At 39.4% G+C, this 18,834-nt stretch overlaps 1 protein-coding gene across 3 annotated transcripts in view; it reads left to right on the plus strand.

Annotated features, from left to right (window-relative positions):
* The window catches only part of AOPEP (aminopeptidase O (putative)), a 473,908-nt gene that overhangs the window by 42,413 nt on the left and 412,661 nt on the right, over nucleotides 1-18,834 (plus strand). For 2 of the 3 annotated variants that reach the window (XM_004381324.3, XM_023735818.1), the window contains exon 1: nucleotides 13,121-14,258. In XM_004381324.3, coding sequence (XP_004381381.1) covers nucleotides 13,462-14,258 — 797 coding nt within the window. In that variant the 5' untranslated portion in view covers nucleotides 13,121-13,461. Of the gene's footprint in view, nucleotides 1-13,120; nucleotides 14,259-18,834 lie in introns of those variants that run through there. The other variant, XM_023735817.1, reaches the window with a different exon arrangement.

The raw sequence follows: 18,834 nt of genomic DNA on the forward strand, positions 1-18,834 counted from the left end.
AAAAAAGAATGCTAGGGGAGCTTGCCGTTGGAGTGGAGAGATGAGAGACTATGAAATGGAGAAAAACAGAAAGGGGAAGAGGAAGAAAAGAAAAGAATGAATAAATAAAAATCAGAAAGGTTAAAGAACCGCAAAGTTCACAGTGTTCCCACCAGTGTAGCTATGAGGACTGGGGAAGTCGCTCTCAGGTGTTGAAGTACAGCCTGGCTAGAAGGCGTAGAGTTATACAACACTAGGTATTCAGGGAACAGAAAGAGAAGGAAGATATAGAGGGACGAGAAACTGAGCAATGAAGAAAGACAAAAATGGAAATAGAGGGAAAAGAAAACAAAATTGAAAAAAAAAAAAAAGAAGAAGAAAGGCCCCCCAAAAAACAGAAAAAAAAAAAAAAAACAACAAAGAAAGAAATGCTCTCAGGGGTCCTTCTGCACGTCTGTGCAAGCTGAGGAGGAAGTGTCCTTGCCATGCAGCACTGCCTGGCCAGAAAGAGCTCCCATCTCAAGAAAAGGAAAAGAAAACAAACAAACAATTCAAAACAAACAAACAAGCCAAAGCCCCGGGATCCCACCAACGCGGCAGCCCAGACCGGGAAGCAGCTGCACACTCAAACGGAGCTCCGCGGCCCCCCAGGAAGAAGGAAAGACGGCTCATGGATCCAGGCACTTGAGCAAAAGGAGGGGGAGCTGGCGAGAGGTAAGGAAGTAATCTAAAGAAGCAGGAGAAAAAAAGCAACACTAGCAGCCAATAAATGGCACTCAGAGAGCGAGCTAGTGCGGGCTGGTGTTTCTCGGACAAGAGACTGTGTCCGCAGGGAGCAGAGGGGCTGAGTGTGGGTGAAGAAGTGTAGGGAGTGGAAAGCGTATATCACAAACTACCGGAGCTCTGCAGCCCCTCAGGAAGAAGCAAAGATGGTGCACGGATCCAGGCAGTTGAGCGAAAGGAGGGGGAGGTGGCGAGAGGTAAGGAAGAAATCAAAAGAAGTGGAAAAAAGCAACACCAGCAGCCAACAGATGGTACTCAGAGAGCTGGCCCGTTCGGGTGTGTGGAATCCAAGCAGCTGGATTTTCCCGGTCAAGAGATTGTGGTCGCGGGAAGCAGAGGAGGCCGAGTTGAGGTGAAGAAGGGTGGGGGTGGGAAAGCGTATATCGCAAATTACCAGTTGTTTTATCTCCTGCTGGACGCTCCGTGAGGCTGCTTTCTTGTACCCCATTTGCTGGTCTCTGATAGGAGTCCAAGATGGCGGATCTGCGCTGCATTAACTGGTAGGGGACCTCTGCATGAATCTCTCCTCACTCTCCGTTCTCTGTCGGTTTTCTCACTCCATTTGGTGCTTGGCTGAGTTCTTTATCCCTTCATTTGATGTTTTAAGGTTTCAGGATTGTTGTATTCTCTGTTCGGTTTAGTTTTTTGGATCTTTGCTGTGGAGGGACGGCGTGGTGCTTCTGCTTGAAGCGCCATTTTGCCGGAACTCCCTCTATCTTTCAACTTTTTTGATAAAATTCTTTGATGAACAAAATTATTTAATTTATATGAGGTCCCATTTATCTATTTTGTCTTTTGCTGTTTGTTAAAAGCTAGGACATGTACTCCCCTGTATTTTCTTTGTTCTTTCACTTTTGCTATTCTACATTCAAGAGCAAGTTTCAGAGTCTCTTCTGACATCAATTTTGGTCTTTTCTTTCTTTCTTGTCTTTTTAATGTCTTTTTGCTTTCTTCATGTATGATACCCTTGATGTCATTCCACAACTTGTCTGGTCTTCCATTATTAGTGTTCAGTGTGTCAAATCTATTCTTGAAGTGGTCTCTATATTCAAGTGGGATATACTCAAGGTCGTACTTTGGCTCTCGTGGACTTGTTCTAATTTTCTTCAGTTTCAACTTGAATTTGCATATGTGGAATTGATGATCTGTTCCACATTTGGCTCCTGGTCATGTTCTGACTGATGATATTGAACTTTTCCATCTTCTCTTCCCACAAATGTAGTCTATTTGATTCCTATGTATTCCATCTGACAAGGCCCACATGTACAGTTACTGTTTATGTTGTTGAAAAAACGTATTTGCAATGAATGAGTTGTTTGTCTTGCAAAATTCTATCATGGATCTCTGACATCATTTGTATCACCAAGGCAATATTTTCCAACTACCAGTCCTTCTTTGTTTCCAACTTTCACAGCCTGATCACCAGTAATTATCAGTGCCTCTTGATTGCATGTTTGGTTAATTTCAGACTGCAGAAGTTGTTAAAAATCTTGTTTCTTCATCTTTGGCCTTAGTGGTTGGTGCGGAAATTTGAATAGTAGTCATATTAACTGGTCATCCTCATAGGCATGTGGATATTCTGCTATCACTGACAGTGTTGTACTTTAGGATAGATCTTGAATTGTTTTTTTCACAATGAAAGCAATGCCATTCCTCTTCAATTTGTCATTCCTGGCATAGTAGACCATATGATTGTCCGATTCAAAATGGCCAATACCAGTCCATTTCATCTATGAGGATGGCATAGGACTGGGCATTGTTTCATTCTGTTGTACATGGGGTGACTATGAGCTGGAACTGACTCAATGGCTCCTAACAACAACATATTTTCTCCTAAGAATTTTATGGCTTTAGTTCTTTCATTTAGGTACTTAAACCATTTTGAATTGGTTTTTGTGTATGGTATGACACATGGATCCTGCTTCATTCTTCTGCATGTGGAAATCCAATTTTCCCAGCACCATTTATTTAAGAGACTCTTCCTTTCCCATGGAATGTTCTTAGCACTCTTGTCAAAAATCAGTTGACCATAGCTGCATGGGTTTATTTCTGAACTCTCGGTTCTATTCCATTGGTCTATGTGTCTGTTATTGTACCAGTACCAGGTTGTTTTAATTAAATTAGCTGTATAGTATATTTTGAAATCAGCAAGTGTGAGACTTCCTTTGTTCTTCTTCAGAATTGCTTTAGCTCTTTGGGGCCCCTTACTTTTCCATATAAAATTGAGGATTTGTCTTTCCATTTCTGTAAAAGAAGCTGTTGGAATTTTTATTGAGGTTGCATTGAATTTATAGATTGCTTTGGGTAGTATTGACATCTTAACAATATTATGTCTTCTAGCCCATGAACATGGAATGTCCCTCCATTTCTTTAGATCTTCTTTAATCTCTTTCAGCAGAGTTTTATGATTTTTGTTGTATAAGTCTTTCACATTGCTGGTTAAATTTATTCCTAGGTATTTTATTCACTTGGATGCTATTATAAATGGAATTGTTTTGTTAATCTCCTTTTTAGATTTCTCATTGCTGGTGTAGAGAAACCTAACTGATTTTTGTGTGTTGATCTTATTTTCTGCAACTTTGCTAAATTCCTCTATTAGATTTAGAAACTGTCTTATGGGTTCTTTGGAAATGACCATGACACTTTTGAAGAGTATTCTCAGGTATTTTTTAGAATGTCCTTCAGTGTGGAATTGTCTGATATTTTCTCATGCTTAGACTGAGGTTATGGTTTTTGGGAAGAATACATGTTATATCAGGGGAAAATGATATCAACATGACTTATCACTGGTGATATTAACCTTGATAATATGGTTAAGGTGGTGTCTGCCATATTTCTCCACTGTAAAGTTAGTATTTTTCCTTTACCATTCTTAATTCTTTGGAACCAAGCCACTGAGTCCAGCCCATACACAAGAGGAGAGGAATCAAGCTCTACTCCTTAGAGGAAGGTATATCTGCATTTATTATTTGGAATTCTATAAAAAGATTTACTCTTTCCCTCTATTTATTCATTTATTAATTTGATCATTTGTTTATATCAGAATGGACTTATAAATATTCATGTTATTCTTTGGGTTTTAACACTCCACTATCATTATTTATTTTCTTGCTTAGATTGTTCCAGCCTTGGTTATTGGGAGTTCTTAGGTTGGTTCCTGTGTCCTTTTGACATGCCTCCAGCCTTTTCTTTTTCTCTTATTAAAAAAAAAGTTATTACTTTCTGGGTCTATATAATGCTAATCTTATATTTTCCCTGTCCCAGCCCTAGAATCAGCTATTTCTCCAAGGAGTCCTGGTTCCTTTTATTTTAAAATGGTATTTAAAAACCAAGATCTGGTTGCTGGCCATGCTTATTGCTCATTATTTTTGAAAATATTTTCTTTCTACTGCATTTTCTTTCACTTGTCCTCCTTGGACTCCAATTACATGTATGTTAGACCTTTCAATTTTGTCTCAAAGGTACCTGAGCTCTGTTCACTTTTTTCCCCCAATATATTTTTTTTTTCTGCTTTAGATTGGATAATTCCTATATAACTATTTTCAGGTTCATTAACTTTTTCTGCTGTTATTGCTAATCTGCTATTAAACCCATCTAGTAAATTTTCTGTTTCAGATATTACGTTCTTCAGTTCTAGAATTTCCTGTTATATAGTTTCTATTTTTTGACCAACTTTTCCTTTTAGTTCCTTCATTACAAGCATATTTTCCTTTATGTCCTTAATTATAGTACTAATAGCTGCTTTAAAATCCTTGTCTGCTAATTTCAGTATTTGGGTCCCCGTAAGTCAGTCTCCACTGACTGTTTTTCTGTGATTACAGGTCATATTTTCTTGTTTCTTTTTATGTTTAGTAATTTTGGGTTGTGGCTTGGACATTGTGAATTATACTTTTTTTAAATACTTTTTACAAACTCTGTATTTTGTTATGTTCCTCTGAAGAGTGTTAATGTTTTATATTAGGCAGTTAACTTGACTGAACTCAGACTCCTACCTTTGCCTTCCCTGCAATGGGCAGCAGCTGAAATCTTAGTTCAGTTCATTTAGGTGTAACTGAGTATATGTTCTGCTCCATATACCTATGGTTCAGGGGTCAGTTAGAGAATTGGTCAGAGTTTATTTGCTCTCCTTTTGTGGCGCTCTCCTTTCCTGAAGTTTTCTTTTGTATTTTCCAGCTGCTGAGTTAGTCCTGAATTCTATTCTTTGATTTCTCAGCAAGCAATACTGCAGATTTCTACCTGAGTTTTAGCTGCTTAGCATGGCACCAACTAGACCCAGCTTTCAGGTAAAAAACTATAAAAACAGGACTTTCAGTTCTGTTTCCATCTTCCAATTGTCAGTTCCCAATTTCAGTCAGTTTTTTTGCTCATTTTCCAATGCCTTTAAGTTTTATTTTGTTTTTGTCTAGAGTTTATACTTGCTATCAGTGGGAGTGTTAGTCTGAAACAAGCTACTACACTATTAATAGAATTACTCCCATCCATTTAAGGGAAAGATTAAATAATCAAACAAATAAATGTAAAATTAAAACTGTGTTATGCTATTAAGAAGTACACAGTGCTATGAGATTGAATAATAGGGGAATTTGACCTTATCAGTGAGGTCAGGAAAGTTTTTCTTCAGGATATGGTAGAGAGAGGGAGAGAGTTACTAGATAAAAGGAAAATGGAAGAGAATTCTACATATTTATCAAATAGGTGAATAATCTAATCCAGCTTTCTCTGCATCTTAGCTTCTTCCTTTGCCCATGTTCTTATCCTCTCAATCTTTAATCATCTCTCTGGGCTCCTGTGATGTAGATGAAAGGAGATCTATAGCTATGGTGCCTATAATGTTATATGGTGAAGAGTGTCCTGTATGAAAATTTCTTGAGCCAAAAGAATTGTGAATATGGACCAGTTAAATGGTATAGCAGAGTCTGTGGACTTCTAGTCATCATGGTCAACTGAGAAGGAAATCGCCCCTCCTGCTTCAAGTACTTAGAAGCATAAGTATATATACACACATATGTATGTATACATATATACATACACATGCAAGTTCAAAACCAAGAAAGAGTTATCCTAAGTGACAAAAATGGAGAAGGCAAGTAAATTCAGTATGATGAACAGGAGCCTAACCTGAGGGGCTCACACAAGGCCTTATGTAGCTAGGGAGCTGAGGCTGTGATTCTCACCAAGGAAAGAGTACTTTGGCCTGACCCATTCCGCATGGAAAGCTGAAACTGAGTTATCTGCATAAAGACAGAAGCCATGAGGGGAGTGACCCATGCATTAAATGGATAAAGAAAATTCTGCCCACTGTCCCAAAAGAGAGGCAAGGAAATTTGCTGTCTACTCAAGTCTATGTGTAGAAAGAATTCATGAGTCCTCAGACTGAAGGAGTACACAGAATTTTGAGCAAGACAAATGCAAATAAATTCACATATAGCCACATTGAGTGAAACAGTAGAGCATCGAAAATAAAGAAAAAAATATAAAAGCTACCGGGGTGGGGGGAAAGAGATGCATATCAAGAAATGCAGACTAATAACAAATTTTTTATCAGCAAAAATAGATGCCAGAATATAGTGGAGTAATATACTGTATTACTCCACTGTATATATGAAAGTGCTGAGTAAAAATACTTGTTAAAATTCTACACTTAGCTAAGGGATCATTCAACAGTGAGAATGTAATAAAGAGTGTTGAAGGAATTTACTACACATGGACTGCTCCTGAAAGAATTATTAAAGATATACTTAAGTCAAAAGGAAATTGTGTCAGATTGTATTTTCCAATGATGGCCATAACAATATCTACCATTCCACATGCTCTCCTGCAATGTTTCCCTGCCAAGAGCCCAAGAGGTGGAGTTTAATTCCCCTCTCCATGAATCTGGGCTGGCCATATAATTTTCTTGAAACCAATAGAATGTGGCTGAAGTGACTTTCAAGGTTAGGTCAGAAAAAGGCCATTCGGTTTTCAACTGGTTCTTTTGGTATGCTTGCTCTCAGGGCCCCCATCTGCCATATAAGCAGTCCAGTTATTCCAAGACCGTCACGTTAGAGAGGCCTCGTGTAACCACTTGTGAAACTCAGACAAGCCCATCCACCAGCTAAGTGCCACTGAGTGACATAAGCTGACCTCCTAAGAGGCAGAAGAATGGCCCAGCTGAGTGTTACCCAAATTCCTAACTTACAGTATATATTAAAATGGTTGGTGTTTTAAGCCACAACATTTTGAGTTAATAGGTTATGCAGCAATAGCAACTGGAGCAAAATTGAACTCAGAAGGAAGGAGTGGAATGTATGAATCAGTCATGAGTAAGGAAACTGGTGAACATATTTGTAAATATAAATAAGTATTGACTTCTTTTTAAAATTGGATTGAGGGGGTTAAGAACAATGTGATACTAAGATATTAGTAACAATGATATGGAAGCTGGTTTGGAGTGAGGAAGAGGGGAGACTAATGATAGAACTTTCTAAGGTCCTTATATTGTTCAGATTATCTTTAAGTAGGCATGTTAAAGAAAATAAAAGAAATATGTTATACAGTTTATGACACAGTCAAGGAAAAGAAAAAGAATGTAAAAAAAATTCAACCAAAGGCAGAAAAGTAAAATCTAAGAAGCAAAGAAGATGATGGTGGATAGAACACACAAGATAAGTTAACTGAGATCAGTGTTATTATAGGAGTAATCACCATAAATGTAAATAAATTAATCCCAGTTATTAAAAATGATAATTTTATTTTATTTTTTAAATCTAGCCAATGTTGTTTAAAAAAAAAAAAGACACCCAAAGCAAAACAACCCAGAGCAGTTCCAAGCAACAATAAAGGGATACAGAAAAGATATACCAGGGGGAAGAAAAAAAAAAAAAAACCCAAGAGAAAGCAGGTGCAGTAATATTAATATCATGCAAAATGGAATTTCTAGAGGTTTTACCCAGAAAAATTTGCATGTGTGCAGGAGACACATAAAAGGATGTTCATCGAAGCATTGTTTTAAATAATGAAAAATTAAAAGAACATAGCTAATAACTAGAAGTTGAAATCACAAATGCCCTCAGATGTTGATTCCACCGATATTTAATAAGAACCTACTATATACTGGGTGGAGCCCTGGTGGTGCAGTGGTTAAGAACTTGGCTGCTAACCAAAAGGTTGGCAGTTCAAATCCACCAACTGCTCCTTGGAAACCCTATGGGGCAGTTCTACTCTGTCTTATAGGGTCGCTATGAGTTGGAATCTACACGACGGCTCCGGATTTGTTTTTTTTTTTTTAAATATACAGGATACTCTACTTAACGTGGTCATGAACACAGAGATAAATCAGGAATCCCAGGGAATTTAGAGACCATTGGAGGATGGAGGTAACGTTAAACAAGGCAGAATAGATTAAGGGCCATGAGAGTGATACAGATTGCTCTGTAGCTTGGAAGGAAAATGAAATGAGTTGGAAGGATTAGGATTGGCTCTACAGAAGATATTTCACACATTCCTAAGTGTGTGTATTTCTGTTTGGATACCTGAGAATGGCAGGGCAATTTCTTCTGTGCCAGCTGTGTTTAGTATTTGATCCTCTTCCCCCTCCCGCCTTAAGAAAGATACTGCTGTACATTAATCCTTTTGAAAGCTTTGATGGTGTTGTGAGACAATCATTTAAACATTTAAAATACAAACCACATAGCCCACTTACTTTAGAGGCAGCAATGGTTAGCCACTGGAAAACTATGTTATGTATGGCTTATGACAGAGAATGGAAAAATGCTTCAGTGAGATAGGCTGGCATTTCAAATTGAAGCACAGTAATAGCAAAAAGTGCTGAAGTCAGCTGACTGCTTAGAAAGATGGTTACCATTTGCTGAGAGAGGCCTTTCAAGAGGGACACATACATGTGTTTGCAACCACAGTTCAGTTCTTCCCTACATGTGGGACTGTGACCCTGATTGACGTCAGTGAGAGTTACGTACTTGCAGAAGAAGGAGATTTAGGTCACCATGAATCCAAAAACAAGTAGGAAATAGGTGTAATGAGTAAGAAGTTATAATAGATTTACATATTATATGTAATTTAGGCTGGAAACCATGCAGAAGTGTCAGTAACATACTGAATCTTCTGGGGCTGACTTAGAAATTCTCCCTTTCCTCCATGTTATTACAATAAGACTTTGCAGTGTGATTGATTACTTTAGTGTGGCCTTTCTAGCCATGGTCTTGTAACTCCCACCCAGGTGATTGGGTGGGACTGTGTAACAGGGTAATTGTGGCCCACTAAGGGGATTGGTCAGTTTTGCCTTAAAAGAGAGCCAATTCCAGAGCAGAGAGGAGAATCCCGGCACCACTAAGGAAGAACGGCCAGGAGCCAGCATGTCTTTTGTACCTGGGATCCCTGTGCTGAGAAGCTCCTGGACCTAGGAGACAGAGAGCGAGCTGTAACCTTGAAGAAAGTGAGAAGCAGTGACAGGAGAGACCCGACAGCAGAGACTCGGCAGCAGGAGACAGCGTGGTGGGCATCCTGGCTCACGGAGAGAGAAAGCTGAGTGCCTTCGGGCAGAGGCCGAGGGCCAGGGAGAGGCGTGCCTGTGAGCACAGCTGGGAAGGGCTGCCCTGATGGAACAACTGTATCTTGAGTGTTCCTGAGCCTGAATTGTAACTGTTACTTCCCTAATAAACCCCATAATTGTGAGTATGGTCTGTGAATTCTTTGTGGTCATTGCAGTGAATTAGTGAACCCAGTAGAGAGTGCTGTGCGAGGGATGGTTGATGTCAGAGTTGGTAAAGATGGCAGAGAGAAGAGGCATGTCTGACCCCCACCTCATAGGAATCAGCCTTGGGCTGTTGATCTTGGTTCTCCTTCCTCCTTGTGGGATTGGAGGAGGTCAGACACTGCCCCCGTGCCATTTTTACAGACTTGATTACTAGTCTACATAACTTGAAGAAGATAAAAAAGATAGGATGGGTATGTGAAAAGAGTCTAAGGAGTTGGCACTTTACTTAGGACTTGGATGATGTGAAGGATGTGGCCGTGAGAGCTGGAGGATGAAACTCAAGAAGCATCAGCAAGTGGAAATGTTCCCATTCTTCATAAATGAAAAGAGAAATGGGGGACCTTGGGCAAATTGCTTTACCTCTTAGGCCTCATCGTTTTCATTTGTAAAACTAGAGAGTTCCATTAAGTGATCCCTAAGGACTTTTCCAGCTCCAAAATTGAATAAAATGAGACTGTAGTTAAAATGGACAATAGAGCCAGAGTAGTTTTTGTTGTTTGTTTTTAAAGATGGCAGCCCTTGGAGTGCTTGAAACATTGGGAATAGGATGGAATTGTTGAGGGGGAGAAAATGTTGACAAGAGAAAAATGTAAAATGAAGAAACACGGTTCCAAGTTAGAGGGAGGGCATAGTGTTAGAGGGGAGCGCTTCTTTCCCATGTCTGATGTTATGCTACTCAGTGTAACAGTCCTGGTCTCTGTACCTTTACTTCTACCCTGAGGGAGGTGGAGAGGACAGCAGTGGTTCAATGGTAGAATTCTCACCTTCCATGTGGGAGACCTTCCATGCAGTGCACCTCAAGCTGCATCTACCACCCATCTATCAGAGAAGGCTTGCGTGTTGCTGTGATGCTGAACAGGGTTCAGTGGAGCTTCCAGATAAAGATAGACTAGGAAGAAAGACCTGGTGATCTACTTCTGAAAATCAGCCAGTGAAAACCTTGTGGATCACAACGATCTCATCTGCAGCAGTCCTGAGCACAGAGAGCCGTTTTCCTCTGCTCCTCCAGGCCTTGTGTCTTATGGTGGGAGACCACCTCCTCTCCTGGGAGTTTGGACCTGATCCAGCCTTGCCTGTGACTGTGTGGGCAAACCATCTAATTTGGGGGTTTGGGTTTCAGGTACTTTCGGCTCTCACACTAGCCATATTGTCCAGTTTAGCCCTCATCAGTAATAATGGTGCCCTTTGGTCTCCCTCTGCCATGTCCTTGTCTTCTTTCTCATTGTGTTCAGAATTGTAGCGGGCAAAATAGTCTGCTGAGAATGAGACAGCAGGCATGGAATTGGGAAGCTAAAAGTCGAAAAGGTTTAGAATGGCCTCTATGGGAAGTGTACTAAAGAATCCACTGAAGAGGACCAAAGGCTGTCCAGTGACCGTGACAAACCAGGGCTAACAGGTGCGCGTGTATAGGGCTCTAAGTCAGCCCGGTTCTCTGCCTCCAGGACAAAAGTGGTGAAAACTGCTCTGTAGAACATATTTTATTCTTAAATTATATAAATTCTCAGAAATCAATGAAGGACTTTGTTAGGGTTGGACAGTACATGATTGTATGTATATTGTTATAAGTGCTAAACTATTTTTCTTTAAATATGATAATTTAGACAGGCACTAAATTAACTTTTCAAGTCTCTGGATAGGGCAAACGTTACTATACTCGGCTGCTAACCAAAAGGTTGGAGGTTCAAGTCCATCCAGAGGCACCTTAGCAGAAAGGCCTGGTGATCTACTTCTGAAAAAGCAGTCATTGAAAACCCTACGGAGCACTGTTCTACTGTGACACACATGGGCCCGCCATGAGCTGGAATTGACAGGTGGTTTTAGATTAATCCTTGTCTCAATTCATTAAGGATGGGGTTTTTCCTCTTTTGTCTGTGTGCGTGTTCAGTTTGGGTTTTTTAAAATACATTTTTAAAAAAGCTCAGTCAATAAATTACTGCACATTGGCAGGCCCAAACAAGAGATTGCGTTTTTAACATCCATTGTTTCTCATTATGTAGATATAGCCCATGACTTTAGTGAAGGTTATCATTAAGCTTGTTAATATGTCTTTCTTGTCTCATTAAATGACAAGTTCAATCACTCATTAAGACTCATGAAGAAACAAAAATACCTTGCCTTTTCCTTTTTTCCTAGGACTAATGGAAGTACGAGCTTCTCCATAAAGTAATCCCAGACTATTCTTTGCATCCCTGATTTCTCAACTCCTATTGCACTTAAGGTTCATATACAGTTTGGTAGAGGGAAGAAGTAGGGGTCAGGGAAGGATTTCTGTACGTGCTTGCACTTGAACTGGGGCTCAGAGTGGGAGTAGGATTTGGGCAGGTGGATATGGGAGGTGGAAGCCAGGAGCATTCCAAGTATGGAACATAGCTTAGTCCAAAAGGCATGGAGGTGTGGCATTGAGTCCTTCAAGGAGTGGTAGTTTAAACAGGCCCTTTGACTGGAGGACAAAGTTGCAGAGGGAGTTTTGGTCTTCATGACTGGAAAACTAGCTTGAAACCAGATTGTCCAGCACTGCGGGTGGCCAGATTTAGGCTAGGTGAGATTTTGATGAGGAAATAGCCTGTGGAGCAGTAGAAACAGAAAACTCAATAGGGCTGATTGCTGGAATGAGATTGTAGAGGGTAGGGAAAGAAGAGGGTCTAGTGGAGAGGCAGATAAAGCTGGAAGGGAAATGAGAAGGAGTTAACCAGAGTAAGAAGGAAAGGTTCCATTTTATTTGAAAAGCCAAGCAAGTGATGCTGTTTTGTAGATAATAAAAGAAACTTCCTGATACTTAGAAATACAAAAATTATTTTAAGTATATCTGTCAGAGTTTTTATTTCTGTCCCCCTGCTGTTTCTTTCTCATTTTTGGTAAAAAGAATCTTAAAAAAAAAAAAAGAAAGAAAAGAAAATAGCATATGCTGAAAGAAATTAGGTACACAACAGGGGCTGAAATAATTTCAAATAATTTTTCTTTTAGTCAGATTCCTATTATAAAATAATACATTTTGATTCAGAACTTTTATGAAGAACTTGTGCATTTTATTACAACATCTGTTTCTACATTTTAATTTCTCTCTTCTTTTTTATAGGTATTTGCATACTTTTTTTTTTCCAAATGAGAAGACCTTTTGTTTGCCACAAGAAGGCTATTATCCAGAATGTTAATGGGTTTTCAGCTATTAAGATGTAATGATATACCTTGAGTATTTAACTATAAATTTGAAAAATCTCCATGAACAATCTCAAAGGAATACTTAGAATGCACTCCTGGTAAATTGGCTCATTTTCCCGTAATTTACTGGAAGTGCTGCTATGAGAGCAGCCCTAATGTGGACAGTACAGTAAATCCCTGGAGTTGCAGTGTGTGTATTAAATTATTACTCTCAAGGAATAAAGCATATGAGGCCATTTAGCCTTCATTTACACTTGTTACTTAGAATCACAGGAGAAAAACAATCACTTATCTTTTGATGCACAAAATTAGAAATGATAAATTTAATATCTTTTAAAAGAGGCACAGTGACCCTCAGTTATGCTTTTGCATAACAATTGCTCTTTTCCAAAACAAGGACTGTTCTAGAAGTATGATTCTTCTGGCTTTGTGGAGGCCTATTTCATTCCATTGGTAATTGAAATATTTTTAGAAACCCATCATCAGCTTTCTTTGATGTCAGTCAAAAAGATTAGTCTGCTTGCTGGCCATGAGCATCTCACACGTTGGTGGATTATTTAAGGATGGTCATCAGCTTGCAGGAGCAGCGGTTGCAGGAGCATTTAGGGTCTTGTTTGGAATTTTGTCTAATTGTGTTTTTCTTCTTTGCCAGGGGACTGAAGGTTGTGGAACCATAATTTATGACATCAGGTCATTTTGTAAGCAGACATTTATGATTCCGGAAGATTGAGGCAGATAGGGAGCCCCCTCTGAGAGTTTAACAGAACTCCCAAACAACAAACTACACCATGGACATAGAGCGGGACCCTTCCCGAGATGATCTGCCTCTCATGGCCAACACCAGCCACATGCTCGTGAAGCACTACATATTGGATTTAGACGTGGATTTCAAACGTCACGTCATTGAGGGCACCATAGTGCTTTTTTTTGAGTCTGGAAACGGACTCAAGAACTGGGGTAGTTCCTCTGAGGAAACCAGCCCATCTGAGTCAAACGAAGTCCATGAATTTAGGACGCTTGAACCCTACCATACTCCTGTGACAAACACAAGGACCTTCTCATCTAAAATGGGATATAATGATACTACAACCTGTAGTAAAGGTGAAAAAGCTACTTCTGATAAAGATGATAACCATGACAACCGGGAACAGGCTTCTGGGATTTCTAGTTCACAGTGCTGCTGTGACCCAGGGAATCATGGGAGTGAGGATTTTTTGCTAGTGTTGGACTGCTGTGATTTATCTGTGTTGAAGGTTGAGGAGGTGGATGTTGCTGCTGTGCCAGGTATTGAAAAATATACAAGGTCTCCCCAGCTCACAGTTGTTTCTGAGGAGCTCAGGAATCAGATTGTGCACGAAATTGTGGCTCTGCCTGCAGATCGTTGGAGGGAGCAGTTAGACTGTTATGCGCGCTGCAGCCAGGCTCCTGGCTGTGGGGAACTCCTGTTTGCCACTGACACGTGGAGCTTACAGATCAGGAAGACAGGGGCTCAGACAACTGCTGACTTTCCTCACGCCATAAGGATATGGTACAGAACCAAACCCGAGGGGAGATCAGTTACGTGGACCTCAGACCAGAGTGGCAGGTAGGTCACTTGAGCGTTCTGCAGCCCCATGCCCATTCATCTCATACACTGGGAGATGGACCTCTGCCGGACGCTCTCAGACAGGGACCAGCTCTGCACAGATGCTCCTGTTCATTCTATGGCATTGCCCATCAAGCTTCAAACCCTTAGCCCCACATTGAAGCAGGTAAATTCCTGGGCATGCTGAACTCTGATCAGATTACCTCCTTTGAGTTAGGATGAGAAGATTATGAAACTTCATGTTTCTGAGTTAGGAGATTGGGAGGTAAGCCTAATGATTCATCCTGAGCCTAGCTCCCCATTGAGAACCCTGCCAGAGTTGTCCAGTGTAACCATGGGAGTAATACGTGTCTTGGAGCAAATACTTTCTTAAGGCTCCTTTGTATTCCCTGAGAGCGTAGATGGCTGTGAAGTTGGGTCGTGGGAAGCCTGACAAAGTGCTTCCAAATAAAGCCTGCTCTGCTTCGTGAATTTCTTTCTGCACCTGTCTCTTGGCGACTTTGCCTCTCTGGATTTTCTCAGTTGTCATATAATGTGAACTCCAAGAAGCACTTGACAAATCTGTTTCTGAGAGCTGTGACTGTCAGTCCTGCTGACATTGCACACTTGCCTCTTTGGTCGTACTTCTTGGTGTTTGATGCCAGGAAGACCCTGGGTTCCTAGTGTGGGGAGGAGGGATTGATGAGGAATCGTTTTTCAGGGGTTGCACTTAGGCACATATCCTATTTGTCATTTTCTTACAGGTAACAGTTGTTCAGATTTTTTAGAATTTGAGAATTTTAAAATCAAACTTTATTGATTCCTCTTTATTTTACTTATTTCTCTGTGCTAATTTACTGCAAATCAATATGCTAATTGTTGCAGAGGTTCGATGGAGGAATGTTGATCTCATTTAGCTTGTTTTGAGAGCCTTCTTTTACAGCACTGGACTCCCTTAATTAAGGCGGTGGTCTCCGTCAATTGCTTACATCTCTCCCCCCTCAAAAACAAAAACAAACAAACAAAAAAAAACCTTTTAGATCTTTTTTAAAGCATCACTTTGACTTTGAGCTCTAATTATCCTGTTCTTTGCCTTCTAATCTTACCTCCTGCTCTGGTCTCCTGCCCTGCTGGAAATGAGTTCAACTTCCTGTCTTATTGAGGCAGCCTTTGGGAAATTACAGGGTTGATAGCAAACTACCATCAGTACAAAAGCATACTGATTTATTTATAGAATAACTTATTGAGTGTTCTTGGAGACCATCAGGTGAAAAGACAGGTGTTCTTAATATATCTTTAAATGTTTTGGAAATTATTAAATGTGGGATTTTTAATAAGATTTAACGATATACTGGGTCTGAATATTTAACTAGGAGATTGTAGTTTTTTATATTTCCAGATATTTCATTTCTTGACTAGAATAATAGAGAAGAAGAAACTACTGACAATTATTTGGAAGAAATGCTCACTAGTTGCCTTAGTCATGACTTTCTCCTAAGTGTTCCCTATAAAGGAAGAGATTAGACAGGAGAATTAAATTACATACAAAGGTGTTGAGTGTAATGAGTTATGGATACATGCTGGTTTCCATAAGAAGCTAAAGAAGTCCTTGGGCACATTTTATTCCTGCAAAAGTTGACTTTGTGAATTTACTCTTGGTGTCTCCTTTTCTGATAATTCAACAGAATACAGGACCACAGTGGAAGCTTAACTGTATCCTTGGGAGTTTGTGACCCTGTATTACTAAATAAATGTCATTTATGTAGCCTTACAAGGATAATAAATGTTGTTTTTTAAAAGGAATCCTAGAACAATATTTTCTTTCTCTTTTTTTTGGGAAAATCCTATGTGTCCACTAACTTTATAAATCAAGATAATCTTTCAGAAATAGCCATAGAATCTTTCTAAACTCTTCCCACATTCATAAGAATAAATCTAAGTATATGCTGGTAACTACTTGGATGCTTTAACGTCTTTAGAATGCCTAAGGATCCCAGGCTGCTAGACAGAAATAATTCCTTAGTGATATCAGTCAATAGTATTGAATACAGGGTCACAGTACCTTATAAATAGAATTGTACTAAGTGGGTAAAGCTTTTTGCCTCCTGGCCATAGAGTCTGCATTTATTAAAACTCAAATAGTTGTTACATATTTACCCTTGAATGGCAGAATACTATCAGTATAAAATCAGAAACCAAACCCACTGCCATCAAGTTGATTCCTACTCATAGCAACCCTATAGGACAGAGTAGAACTGTCCCATAGGGTTTCCAAGGCTGTAAATATTTACGGAAGCTGACTGCCACATCTTTCTCCCATGGAGTGGCTGGTTGGTTTGAACAGCTAACCTTTCGGTTAGGAGCCGAGCGCTTAAACACTCTGCCACCAGGGCTCCTTTACTGTCAGTATACCTATCATAAATTCTCTGAGTCCTAGATGAAGAACTTTTTATTCCCTTTTTACAGGCAGGAAAATTGAATAAAGTGACTGGAAGCTCCTAGAAAATGTCATGTCTCAATTGTGTTAATTCTTGAAAGAAACAACATTGAACTTGTATCAAATTCACTTCCTTTAATTCAGCAAGCCACGATGGTTAAAACAAGGATATCAGAAAAAATTTGGATAGTTCAATTGTGAAGGGGAGCTACTTCTCTTACTTTTGAGCTTCACATGTCACTTATTGTATGCAAATGGATTTCAAGTACATTTTTAAAATAAATTAATTATGCTAACTTTTATTACATTTCTATTTTTAAGCAGAGATTAGAAACTTTAAAAAAATCTCTAAGTTGGTACAGTTCCTTTGGAGTTCCATCAGTGGCTTCTCCTCTTTCCACCCTTACCCAGCCCATTGTTGTGAATAAAACTTTTGTCTTTTTATTTGAAAATAAATAAATAATCATTTAGAAGGTCGGGGGTCCCAGGATGGAATGCAGAATGTGACAAAACAATCTAACAGTATTACAAATGTGTGAAACAGCCTCACTAAAGGGGTGGGGGAAAAGGTGCTGACCTAAGTAACTTTGGAAATGAGTGAAGTCTGTAGGACTATCGGAAAAAGGAACTGTACATAAACAGTGTATTATAGTTGATAAAGTTGTTTCCCATGAGGTACAGGGTAACAATTCTAAAACCACTATGCATGTATACTGGAATTGAACTGTTAAGTAAATGGATGGCAGATGATGGGATCCAGGTTTCTCATTGTTAGAGTGGGAGGCTACAGATAAGCAAGGGAGAAGGCTAGAATGACCCATGTAGTAATGGATTAGAGTTGGAGTCATCAGTATGAACTCATCCTTAACTTAATATAGATGAAGATGGTTATATATAGAAATATTTTTAGATATGTGTGTATACCTGGGTTAGATACATACATATATATCCTTGCTCTGTCAGCTGACGAGTCTAGAAGCAATGACACACCAGTAGCAACAAGCACACCTAGAGCCTAGATCTTGGTTTCTAAGACCGTTCTCCAATAAAAGGAATCAGGGCCCCTTAGAGAGATGACTGATTCTAGGACTGGGTCAGGGAATATATAAGACAAGCCTGGAGCATCTTGTAGTTCCAGAAAGTAAAGAAGTGCTCAAAAAACAACAACAACTCACAATGGTGGGGATATGTCAAAGGTACACAGGAGCCAACTACAATAGCTCCTAATAACCAAAGCTGAGCAACAAAATTAAGTAGCACTGGATTATAACCCAAAGTATAAAATAAATATTCATGAGTTCATATGGATATAAATAAATGATTGAATAAATAAACATATGGAGAAGAATAGACAAATCTATTGTGCAGAAGAATTTCAAACAATGTATGTAGATACTCGGTCCTCAAAAAGGTAGAGCATAACTCCCCACTCCTTATGTGTGGGCTGCACATAGCAACTTCCTTCCAAAAAGTACAGTATGGAAAGGAGAGAAAAGGTAACTTTGCATTGGAAAAACCTGACAAACACTCCTCAACAAGGTGATCAGTGTTAATATTAACAGTGGTAAGTCATGTTGATAGCATGTACCCTTGATATAATGTGATGAAAATAGCACTTTACCTCTGTAGTCTTCCTTTCCACAACCCGTAACACAAGTCTAATCATGAGAACAACATCAGACAAATTCCAGTAGAGGGCACTCTACAATATATCTGACCAGTACTTCGCAAAACTGTCAAGGTCACCAAAAACAAAGAAAGTCTGAGAAACTGTCACAGCTAACCACCAGTTGCCATCAAGTCGATTGTGACTCATGGCAACCTTATGTGTGTTAGAGTAGAACTGTACTTCATAGGGTTTTCAATGGCTGATTTTTTGGAAGTCCGATCACCAGGCCTTTCTTCTTCTTCTTCTTTTTCATATGGAAGAATCTTTTTTGACATTGTTCATAGATCTCCACACACATTCACAAACATATTTCTTTTTTAAATTCACATTTTCTTAAGATAGGTTTTCAGAAAAGCGACACAGCTGTAATTTTCTTTTTTCTTTTGTGACTGGCCTCCTTCATTTAGCATAATGTGGTCAAGGTTCATCCATGTAGTAGCATGTATCAGTACTTTCTTCCTTTATATAGCTGAATAATATTCCATTGTATA

The sequence above is a fragment of the Trichechus manatus genome, unplaced genomic scaffold, assembly GCF_000243295.1.
Source record: "Trichechus manatus latirostris isolate Lorelei unplaced genomic scaffold, TriManLat1.0 scaffold00082, whole genome shotgun sequence".
NCBI classification, from domain to species: Eukaryota; Metazoa; Chordata; class Mammalia; order Sirenia; family Trichechidae; genus Trichechus; species Trichechus manatus.